We start from the raw sequence: 13,039 nt of genomic DNA, 5'->3' as shown, positions 1-13,039 counted from the left end.
AGATTTTTTCCCCCAGAAAACAAGCAAAAATATTTTATGTCATTTTACTGATCTGGTAAATTAATCTTGATTTAAGAATTTTTAGATATTTGGACTGAAAACAAGAAAAAATACCAAATAAGTGTAATTTGTGTGTCACAATTTGCCCCCTAGCAGCATCTGTGATCATCAAAACATGTTCGTTCAATTCGCCACTGGTTCCCTCCAGATTCTCCTGTGGTTTTTATTTATTTATTAGTGAAATAAGGTCAGTGGTAAATATGAGTTGGACGTTTTGTTCTACGGCGAGCTCTCCACTGATTATAAAACCCCTGAGGAAAATCTGGAGGCCACCAGTGGCGTCACGACTAGAAACTCTCAGCTTGTTTGTGAAGCTGCCATGCGTCTGTTGGCATCTCCAGTAACGGAGCTCATCCTTTTTTAATTTTAAAGGGTTCGTTCACCCAAAATGTAAAATTAGCCCATACACTGTGATGATCAAAATAATGAACTGGTTTGAGTAGAACCAGCTCAGAATAAACACATTAGTTCAATCAAAACCACTTTCATGAGTCTTTAGAACTTTCCTTGTCTTTTGAGTTCACCAAACTGGCACATTTTGAGTAATCTGAGGCGTTTCATTGTTCTGAGTTTCTATGAACCGAAACTGGGCTGGGATTTCTATTTCCCAGCATGCTTTGCCATGACACTCAAAAGAGAGAGTAAATGCTAATAAAATATAATAATTATGATAATTTTGATTGTAATAATTGTGTGTTTGTGTGTGTGTGTGTGTGTGTGTCTTATCTTTTATGATGGACAGATGCACTTTTATGATGGACAGATGCACTTTTATGATGGACAGATGCACTTTTATGATGGACAGATGCACTTTTATGATGGACAGATGCACTATTATGATGGACAGATGCACTATTATGATGGACAGATGCACTTTTATGATGATAGATGCACTGTTATGATGGACAGATGCACTATTATGATGGACAGATGCACTATTATGATGGACAGATGCACTATTATGATGGACAGATGCACTATTATGATGGACAGATGCACTTTTATGATGGACAGATGCACTTTTATGATGGACAGATGCACTATTATGATGGACAGATGCACTTTTATGATGGACAGATGCACTTTTATGATGGACAGATGCACTATTATGATGGACAGATGCACTTTTATGATGGACAGATGCACTTTTATGATGGACAGATGCACTGTTATGATGGACAGATGCACTTTTATGATGGACAGATGCACTATTATGATGGACAGATGCACTTTTATGATGGACAGATGCACTTTTATGATGGACAGATGCACTTTTATGATGGACAGATGCACTTTTATGATGGACAGATGCACTTTTATGATAGACAGATGCACTTTTATGATGGACAGATGCACTTCTTTGATGGTCAGATGCACTTTTATGATGGACAGATGCACTTTTATGATGGATAGATGCACTTTTATGATGGACAGATGCACTTTTATGATGATAGATGCACTTTTATGATGGACAGATGCACTTTTATGATGGACAGATGCACTTTTATGATGGACAGATGCACTTTTATGATGGATAGATGCACTTTTATGATGGATAGATGCACTTTTATGATGGACAGATGCACTTTTATGATGGATAGATGCACTTTTATGATGGACAGATGCACTTTTATGATGGATAGATGCACTTTTATGATGGACAGATGCACTTTTATGATGATAGATGCACTTTTATGATGGACAGATGCACTTTTATGATGGATAGATGCACTTTTATGATGGACAGATGCACTTTTATGATGGACAGATGCACTTTTATGATGGACAGATGCACTTTTATGATGGACAGATGCACTTTTATGATGGACAGATGCACTTTTATGATGGATAGATGCACTTTTATGATGGACAGATGCACTTTTATGATGGATAGATGCACTTTTATGATGGACAGATGCACTTTTATGATGATAGATGCACTTTTATGATGGACAGATGCACTTTTATGATGGACAGATGCACTTTTATGATGGACAGATGCACTTTTATGATGGACAGATGCACTTTTATGATGGACAGATGCACTTTTATGATGGACAGATGCACTTTTATGATGGACAGATGCACTTTTATGATTGACATATGCACTTTTATGATGGATAGATGCACTTTTATGATGGACAGATGCACTTTTATGATGATAGATGCACTTTTATGATGGACAGATGCACTTTTATGATGGACAGATGCACTTTTATGATGGACAGATGCACTTTTATGATGGATAGATGCACTTTTATGATGGACAGATGCACTTTTATGATGATAGATGCACTTTTATGATGGACAGATGCACTTTTATGATGATAGATGCACTTTTATGATGGACAGATGCACTTTTATGATGATAGATGCACTTTTATGATGGACAGATGCACTTTTATGATGGACAGATGCACTATTATGATGGACAGATGCACTTTTATGATGATAGATGCACTTTTATGATGGACAGATGCACTTTTATGATGGACAGATGCACTTTTATGATGGATAGATGCACTATTATGATGGATAGATGCACTTTTATGATGGACAGATGCACTTTTATGATGGATAGATGCACTTTTATGATGGATAGATGCACTTTTATGATGATGGATGCACTTTTATGATGGACAGATGCACTTTTATGATGGACAGATGCACTTTTATGATGGACAGATGCACTTTTATGATGGATAGATGCACTATTATGATGGATAGATGCACTTTTATGATGGACAGATGCACTTTTATGATGGATAGATGCACTTTTATGATGGATAGATGCACTTTTATGATGATGGATGCACTTTTTGGGCTTCAAATCTAAGGTGCCATTCACTGTTGTCATACTGCAGTAAAGAGCCAATGGTATTTAATTTAACTCTGATTGTATTCGTCTGAAAGATGAAAGTCATACACCACAGATGGCTTGAGGGCGAGTAAATCATTGATTTTCATTTTTGGGTGAACTAACCCTTTAAGGCCAACCATTGTCCATAAAAACATTTAAAGGCCCGCCTTCCCCAATTACAATTTCTACACAAAAAGACTGAGCGCTGCTGGTTCAGATGGTGTAATACGGTTCAAACTGCAATGTGTTATGAACAAACTCATTCCCACCGCAGATCAGTGATAAATCCCTCTGCCTATAAATCTATCTTCATGAGCCAACAAAGAGTCTGAAACTCAGGCAAAGCAAACCCGTCTATAGGTCTGTGTTGGGCTGGGACTCTTTCTCCAGCCCTGACCAAACATGGTCAATAATCCCCACGCCAGACTGGAGCTAAACACACTCCTTCAGCTCGGAAGAAAAGGAGCGAGAAAGACAGAAAAGAGAGAGATCCGTTCAGTGACTCACATTCTCAGATTTAGGATGTTTTGTATCTTCAGATAGGAAATTTTACAAACATAAAAAGCTTTGTTTAGTTATGAAAATCAACGTGATCTCAGTATTTCTGCATGAAGTCTGTAGCAGCACACACACATTTCTGCACCTTATAGGCTCTGATGTCCATTATGCAGATATTTAGTCTCGCGCGGTAAAGAGTGAGATTTCTTACTTAGTATTTTTGTCGTTTCTAGTCTAAATATCAAAGAATTCTTGCATTTACTAGACAGGTAAAAATTATTCTCTTGTTTTGGGAAAAATAACTCAAAATGAAGAGAGTTTTTGCTTAAAATAAGATAAATAATCTGCCAATGGGGTGAGAAAAATAATCTTGTTTTCTGTTTGAATTAAGATTATTTTTCTCACCCCATTGGCAGATTATTTATCTTATTTTAAGCAAAAACTCTCTTCATTTGGAGTTATTTTTCCCAAAACCAGACAATTACTTTTGCTTGTCTAGTAAATACTTCTTGTTTTAATAATTTTTAGATGTTTGGACTAGAAACAAGACAAAAATACTGAGTAAGACAAGCATTTTTGGCGTTTTCCTCATATTTTCCCATGTTTAATTGATTTAGTTAGTGATCTAGTTTCTGAAGTGTCATGGCAGGCGTATGAGGGACGAATCCCACATTTAGCTTCATTTGAAGAGCAGCTTTAAGTGTGACAGCCAGAGTGACGTATCCCAGATGACCTCTCTCTGACCTACTTAAAGCAAAACTTTATGACCACCAGTGGCATACGGCAAACCCGCAGGACATGAGCGTTTGTGGAGCAAACTCTCGTCTTAAGCGTTCTCTATCGACATTTCTGTCATTTCCAAAATCTTACCCTTTTTATAATGGTCTATATGGTTTGCCACAGTGTCTGTAATGAGGGATTTATCACTGATCTGTGGTGTGAATGAGTTTGTTCATAACACATTGCAGTTTGAACCGTATTACACCAGCGACTCTCAATCTTTTTGTGTAGAAATTGTAATTGGGGAAGGCGGGCCTTCGAATGTTTTTATGGACAATGGTGGGCCTTAAAGGGTTAGTTCACCCAAAAATGAAAAGCCCCTTTGTTTACTCTCCCTATAGCCATCCTAGATATGCATGACTTTCTTCATTCAGATGAATACAATCAGTGTTTTATTAAAAAAGTGCTGGCTCTACCAAGCTTTATAATGGCAGTGAATTAATGTTTCTGCTTTGAAGTCCATAAAAGTGCATCTATCCATCATAAAAGTGCATCTATCCATCATAAAAGTGCATCTGTCCATCATAAAAGTGCATCTGTCCATCATAAAAGTGCATCTATCCATCATAAAAGTGCATCTGTCCATCATAAAAGTGCATCTATCCATCATAAAAGTGCATCTGTCCATCATAAAAGTGCATCTATCCATCATAAAAGTGCATCTATCCATCATAAAAGTGCATCTATCCATCATAAAAGTGCATCTGTCTATCATAAAAGTGCATCTGTCCATCATAAAAGTGCATCTGTCCATCATAAAAGTGCATCTGTCCATCATAAAAGTGCATCTGTCCATCATAATAGTGCATCTGTCCATCATAAAAGTGCATCTATCCATCATAAAAGTGCATCTCTCCATCATAAAAGTGCATCTCTCCATCATAAAAGTGCATCTCTCCATCATAAAAGTGCATCTCTCCATCATAAAAGTGCATCTGTCCATCATAAAAGTGCATCTCTCCATCATAAAAGTGCATCTGTCCATCATAAAAGTGCATCTGTCCATCATAAAAGTGCATCTGTCCATCATAAAAATGCATCTGTCCATCATAAAAGTGCATCTATCCATCATAAAAGTGCATCTGTCCATCATAAAAATGCATCTGTCCATCATAAAAGTGCATCTATCCATCATAAAAATGCATCTATCCATCATAAAAGTGCATCTATCCATCATAAAAGTGCATCTATCCATCATAAAAGTGCATCTCTCCATCATAAAAGTGCATCTGTCCATCATAAAAGTGCATCTGTCCATCATAAAAGTGCATCTGTCCATCATAAAAGTGCATCTGTCCATCATAAAAGTGCATCTATCCATCATAAAAGTGCATCTCTGCATCATAAAAGTGCATCTGTCCATCATAAAAGTGCATCTGTCCATCATAAAAGTGCATCTGTCCATCATAAAAGTGCATCTGTCCATCATAAAAGTGCATCTATCCATCATAAAAGTGCATCTCTGCATCATAAAAGTGCATCTGTCCATCATAAAAGTGCATCTGTCCATCATAAAAGTGCATCTGTCCATCATAAAAGTGCATCTATCCATCATAAAAGTGCATCTCTGCATCATAAAAGTGCATCTATCCATCATAAAAGTGCATCTATCCATCATAAAAGTGCATCTGTCCGTCATAAAAGTGCATCTCTCCATCATAAAAGTGCATCTCTCCATCATAAAAGTGCATCTATCCATCATAAAAGTGCATCTGTCCATCATAAAAGTGCATCTGTCCATCATAAAAGTGCATCTGTCCATCATAAAAATGCATCTGTCCATCATAAAAGTGCATCTATCCATCATAAAAATGCATCTATCCATCATAAAAGTGCATCTATCCATCATAAAAGTGCATCTATCCATCATAAAAGTGCATCTGTCCATCATAAAAGTGCATCTGTCCATCATAAAAGTGCATCTGTCCATCATAAAAGTGCATCTATCCATCATAAAAGTGCATCTATCCATCATAAAAGTGCATCTGTCCATCATAAAAGTGCATCTGTCCATCATAAAAGTGCATCTGTCCATCATAAAAGTGCATCTGTCCATCATAAAAATGCATCTATCCATCATAAAAGTGCATCTCTCCATCATAAAAGTGAATTTTTTTTACCTCAAATACAACTCTATATATAGCGTGTATATTGACCTCACCGGAAGTGAAGCGCGCTCCAGGCTGTTGGATATAGCGTTGTATTTGAGGTAAAAAAACGATATAAATACGGCTCAATTTCTTCAGTGTCTTCAGACATCAGTGTGTCCTCATGAGCCTCAGGGCTCTGTGTGTGTGTTCATGTTGTCTAAGCATGTTTGTTTTGCTCTTATAAAATTGTTCCCCATTCACAGGATTAAATGACCGACACACAGCAACGGTTGAGTTAAAATCTTCATTACTGTTCTCCTGAAGAAACACACACACCGACATGTTGGACACACTGGGGGTCAGCAGATAAACATCACAGGCTCATTTATGGGGGAACTATCCCTTTAACAAATGAAATGTGTGTCATTAACTCCTCTCCCTAATGTCGCTCCACACCCGTAAGACCTCCGTTCATCTTCACACACAGTTTAAGATATTTTATATTTAGTCCGAGAGCGTATGCAAGTGTATGCACACTATACTGTCCATGTCCAGAAAGGGAATAAAAACATCATCACAGTAGTCCATATGAGACATCAGTGGGTTAATTAGAGTCTCTTGAAGCATCCAAAATACATTTGGGTCCGAAAATAACCAAAACTACGACTTTTGACGGGCCGGGCTGGGCTAATAGCCTTGGATGAGGAGCACAGAGCCCAAAACCCATAATGCATTTCCAGAAGAACCACAGCGTATCGATTCATGATTCGGATCGCGTGTCAAACTGCTGAAATCACGTGACATTGGCGATACGAATCATGAATCGATTCGCTGACTCATAACCGTTTGAATCTTTATTTGAGGATTGAACACAAACCCGGAAGAGAAGCCAATGCTGAATAAAGTCGTAGTTTTTGTTATTTTTGGACCCAAATGTATTTTGGATGCTTCAAGAGACTCTAATTAACCCACTGATGTCTCATATGGACTACTGTGATGATGTTTTTATTCCCTTTCTGGACATGGACAGTATAGTGTGCATACACTTGCATACGCTCTCGGACTAAATATAAAATATCTTAAACTGTGTGTGAAGATGAACGGAGGTCTGACGGGTGTGGAGCGACATTAGGGAGAGGAGTTAATGACAGACATTTCATTTTTGGGTGAATTAACCCTTTAAGGGTGTAAAGGACTGTGTTTTAGGTGAAGACTCACCCAGTAGTGTGACTTCTTGTGTGATGCCATAGATGTCTATGATGGCCCAGAGGGGGCAGCTGACGCTCAGGCCGCAGTGGAAGAGGATGGGCTCGCCCTCATTAATGCTGTAGAAGACCCGTCCGTGCCGGTCCGCCCAGAAGGCCAGAATATTGTCCCGCATGGCCAGCCTCTCCGGCAGGGCTTTGGCCCAGAACCCCGGCCGCGTCACCAGATCAGGGCAGGCGTATTTGGGTATGTCGGCTAATGCGAGCTCACTGGGGTCTGAGCTGGTGAAGCCGAATCTCAGCGCCCCGCTCCAGCCGCTGTGGACCCCGGAGAGGTGCAGCCGGAGCTTCTCATACAGCCGCAGGGGCCGCTGGCTGAAGGTCAGGCCGTGGCAGAAGCTGCTCCTCCGGACGGCTCGCCGCAGATGGGCATCCAGACGGATGTTCTTGCCCTTGGCGTGAGGGTGGAAGCGGGGGGACTCGAAGCCAGCAGGGGGGGCGGAGGAGCGGCCGCCCAATACACTGCAGCTCTGCCGACCGGCCACTGGGCGGGGCTGGAGACCGCCATCTGAAGACAAAACAGCTCATTAAACATCACTGATGCTAACAAAACACACACAACTGCCACGTAGAAGAAGAAAAACGTGCAAATAGGACTTCTTTTATTATGTCAAACTGAAAAAAGTGCCAAATAGGACTTATTTTATTATGTAAAACTGAAAAAAGTGCCAAATAGGACTTATTTTATTATGTAAAACTGTAAAAAAAAAAAAAAAAAAAAAAATTGACAAATAGGACTTTTATTTTTATTATGTAAAACTGAAAAAATAATTAAAAATTGCCAAATAGGACTTCTTTTATTATGTAAAACTGTAAAAAAGAAAAAAAAGAAAAAAAAGTGCCAAATAGGACTTCTTTTATTATATAAAACTGTAAATAATAATAATAATAGGCAAATAGAACTTATTTTATGTAAAACTGTAAAAAAAATATATATATATATATATATATATATATATATATATATATATATATATATATATATATATATATATATATATATATATATATAATAATAGGCAAATAGGACTTCTTTTATTATGTAAAACTGTAAAAAGTGCCAAATAGGACTTCTTTTATTATGTAAAACTGTAAAAAAAAAAGAAAAAAAATGGACAAATAGGACTTTTATTTTTATTATGTAAAACTGTAAAAAAAAGAAAGAAAAAAAAGAAAGAAAAATAAATGCCAAATAGGACTTTTTTATTAGGCTATATAAAACTGTAAATAATAATAATAATAATAATAGGCAAATAGGACTTATTTTATTATATAAAACTGTAAAAAATAAAATAAAAATAAAAATAAAAATAATAATAATAATAATAATAATAATAATAATAGGCAAATAGGACTTATTTTATTATGTAAAACTGTAAAAAAAATTATAATAATAATAATAATAATAATTGGCAAATAGGGCTTATTTTATTATGTAAAACTGTAAAAAAAGCAAAGAAAAAAAGAATAAAAAGGTGACAAATAGGACTTATTTTATGTAAAACTGTAAAAAAAACCTGCCAAATAGGACTTATTTTATTATTTTTATTTTTTTACATTTTTTAAATTAATAACATTAGAGTTATTCATTGTACATGTAACACTGTATAAAAAAAAGTAAAAAATGAAAATTGATCACATCTACATTTTTCAGTTGGCCAAATTGAATTCCTGTGTATTAATGCAATTTAATTCACAGAAATTCAATTTGGCCAACTAAAACAAGAAAATGTTCAACTGGAGACCTGGGTTATTTTTTACAGTGTACGGGGCGGCAGTGGCTCAGGGGTTCATGCAGGTTGTCTGCAAACCGGAAGCTTCCACCTGACCAAGTGTGGAGGTGTCCAAGACACCAAACCCGCTGCTCCAGACAATGAGGCAACATGTAAAGCGCTTCGGATGGCCATAGGTCTGTTCAAACTCAATATTGTTGGAAAATATATATATATATATATTAGGTTGACTGAACACAATTAAATTAAATTGTATCAAAATGAGATATGTTGAAGTAAAGTGAGCATAATTTAAATGTGTCATATCTATGAAAGGTTATTGAGTGTTCCCAGAAACGATGGCATATAATCAGCAGCCGAGTCTAAAGCCGAGTGTGCTGACAGAAGTGTCCATGATTAACGGCACCGTATCAAAGCAGAGCAAATCGACAGCCGTAAATCTCCTGAAGTGAGGTTTCTCTGTGTGTCTGAAATAGCTCTTCACAAGAGCAAACATACTTTAACCTCTTCTGTCACTGAAGAAACGTCCGAGCTATATATTCACATCAAAATCTAAATAATAGCATGTTATGTGAAGATTTGCATTGTGACAGCGGTTTCATGACACTTTCCTACAGTGTCCTTATTATTACACGTTACATGTTCACGCTATAGCAGTAAAAGTATATGCTTAATTACAAGCAACCTTTATCAAACCCTAACCCTATAGTAAGTACATGTTGTTTATTAATATTACTCTGTGTAATTACGCTGTAACAAAGACACTAAAATAAAGAAAATATTTATACCATTACAGTCATAAAATTTTGATTGGTTAGCTCGCCTGTCAATCAAAATGAATAAGGGGAGGGGTTTAAATATTCTTAAAGGGACAGTTCACTAAAAAAAATGAACATTCTGTCATCATTTAGTCACTCTCAAGTTGTTCCAAGAACAAAAAGGAGATATTTTGAAGAATGTCAGTAACCAGACAGTTGATGTCGACTTCCATAGTATGGGGAAAAAACTATCAAATTCTTCAAAATTTTCACTTTTGGGTGAACTATCCCTTTAGCTGTCACAATGCATAACAATGTTAAAGATTCAAATTAAATGTAAAAAAAATTTTGGGGAAAAATAATAATAATTAAAGCTGCAAGCAGCGATGAAAGGCCTCCGCACCTGTGCCACCGCCACCCTGCGGCGCTATGACTATAACTAAATATTCACTCAAGATCTTCGCAATTTAACGTCGCAAAGACCTTTCGATTAGACTGACTAAACATGATGTTGATCTGATTAAATCTCTAGGCGGAGTTTATTAAAGTACAACGTACAAGGAAAATGGCAAAAACTGCTACAATTTTGCAGAGAAAAGTCAAAATATCTCACTTCCTGTTGAATTTCAGATATAGCACCACGAGACTTTTTTGTAGGTATTGGGCGGTTACATATGTCTGCCGAATTTCATACTCATACGTGAAACGTAACACGAATGGCGCTTAAACGAAATTTATGTAGGTGGCACTATTGAGCCATTTTGCCAGGCCTAATTCTGAAACCCATATCAGACGTACATTTTCAGCACTTCTGACGCGTGTGCAGCGTTTTGTGAGTTTTCAAGCATGTTTAATCCTCAAAAATACAAAACATTAGGAGAATAATAATAATAGACCGATCACAATAGGGTCCTCACACCATCGGTGCTCGGCTCCTAATGAGTGTCATTTTCATAATGAGTGGGTGAAATACAAGCTGGACATGTTTTGGTAGATCACACAATTAAAAAAAGGGAAATAGTATAATTATTTCTTCCTTACAGTAGTGTTTCATGTTTCAGGCCTTAAACGCTGTAGCGATTAGCTCTAATCTATGTGCAGACAATCAGTGCCACATTTCCCAAAGTAAGCATTATATCTAATTGCGGTTTGGGCATGAGACCGCCATTAAACACACACCAGCGAAACACGTAGCATCTGTTTGGGTTCATTCTGGCAGAGTGTGCCACCGACTTCTTCATCAGATTAATTATTGAGGATGTGCGCAAAACACTATTATTATGATTAACATTTTCATTGTCTCTCAGTGAAATATAAGTGTTGCATTTAAAAAAAAATCACATTGCAAACTAGCCACAGTGTGTTTCCCATTCATTCATGCTCGCCTTCCGCTTTAAAGGGATAGTTCACCCATAAACGAGCCTGTGTTGTTTATCTGCAGGGCGTCCCAGATGTAGGTGTGTGTGTTTCTTCAGGAGAACACAAATGAAGATTTTTAACTCAGCCGTTGCTCGTATAATGCATGTCAATGGGGTGCATTTCTATAAGAGTAAAACACACACACACATACGAGTCCATATTAAACCCTGAGGCTCGTGGAGACACACTGATGTCTGAAGACACGAAACGATCGCTTTCTGACAGAAACACAACAGTATTTGTGTTATTTTACCTCATATCAGACGAATCTCATCTAGTGTTCCCAGCGCCATTACTTCTGCCGGAGAAGGTCAATGTATATTTACATAGATGCCTCATTCGACAGATCCACGCAGACACTAATCAGGAATCTATGTAAATATATCTATGATTGCGCCGGTATTTTGACCTCACTCACCGGAAGTAATGGCGCTGGGAACACTAGATGAGATTCGTCTGATATGAGGTAAAATAACACAAATACTGTTGTGTTTCTGTCAGAAAGTGATCGTTTCGTGTCTTAAGACATCAGTGTGTCTCCACGCTTTGCATTTAGAAGAGGGAATCTCCTCAACCGCCACCAATGGATGACGCGACGACAGCCATATTACACCAGAAGGCTCACCACACACCAGCTGATTGGTGGAGAGGGAAACGAGTTATTAAAGTGGGGGTGAAACACTCAGTTTCAGTCAATCTCATGTCAATCTTGAGTACCTATAGAGTAGTATTGCATCCTTCATATCTCCGAAAAGTCTTTAGTTTTATCATATTTATAAAAGAAATATGGGCTGAGTCTTTCCGGAAAAAACCGAGCGCCTGGAGGCGTATCGTGTGGGCGGAGCTAAAGAATGACAAGCGCGCAAAGCGGTGACGTCCTCAAGCGTGGAGAAACCCATCGCTATGTCAGCTAATACAGATAATGATCCACAATCAAATCTGAGGGAGAAATAAATTGAACAGGAGAAACAGCAACAGCAGGACGTCCGTCTCTGTGGTATGTAAGTTACTGTATTTAATGGCCTCTCCACATTTCTGTGTGTTTACTCGCAGTGTATGAGGACATGATTCGGTTTATGGACTATTGTATGCGACTAGACCTTAGAAGTAGCGAGCAAAACGGTTTTGCACGTCAGAATACTGTAACGTTATACAGAGAACAACAATGGAGTAACCGTTAGCGCATTTGAATGACGAAGCACGCGATCGTGTCGTTTACTGATGTTGACTCATGCGTCCGTAGCCGACAGCACAGACATTTGAAGCAGTTTAAGTTAACTCACCGGCTGCTTCCAAAGCAGGACCTTTATCGCTGGGACCGCTCCGTCAAAAACACACTTCTTTGGTCTGATTTGGCGAAGTTCTGTGACAGCAGTGGCGTGTAAATCCATTTTGAGACGGAACTGAAACGATGTTGTGAAGCTTCCCGTCATTTCTGCGTTCAAATCGGTTCAAATGCAGCGCTGCCTTCCCGGAATGCTGTGCGGACGCGTTGAAGTCGCTCGATGTCACCCATAGGAATAAAGTGGAGCGCGGCGCGTCATAAGTGTTCACGGACGACTGGATCTGCACCTGA

General features: G+C 38.0%; 1 protein-coding gene across 2 annotated transcripts in view; it reads right to left on the bottom strand.

Moving 5' to 3' along the window:
• The window catches only part of neurl1b (neuralized E3 ubiquitin protein ligase 1B), a 62,636-nt gene that overhangs the window by 7,805 nt on the left and 41,792 nt on the right, over positions 1-13,039 (bottom strand). For both annotated transcript variants that reach the window (XM_067456786.1, XM_067456787.1), the window contains exon 2: positions 7,507-8,061. In XM_067456786.1, coding sequence (XP_067312887.1) covers positions 7,507-8,061 — 555 coding nt within the window. The remainder of the gene's footprint in view (positions 1-7,506; positions 8,062-13,039) is intronic.

The sequence above is a fragment of the Pseudorasbora parva genome, chromosome 11, assembly GCF_024679245.1.
Source record: "Pseudorasbora parva isolate DD20220531a chromosome 11, ASM2467924v1, whole genome shotgun sequence".
NCBI classification, from domain to species: domain Eukaryota; kingdom Metazoa; phylum Chordata; class Actinopteri; order Cypriniformes; family Gobionidae; genus Pseudorasbora; species Pseudorasbora parva.
The sequence above is the reverse complement of the archived record's forward strand: the minus strand, read 5'-3'. Positions and strand labels throughout refer to the sequence as shown.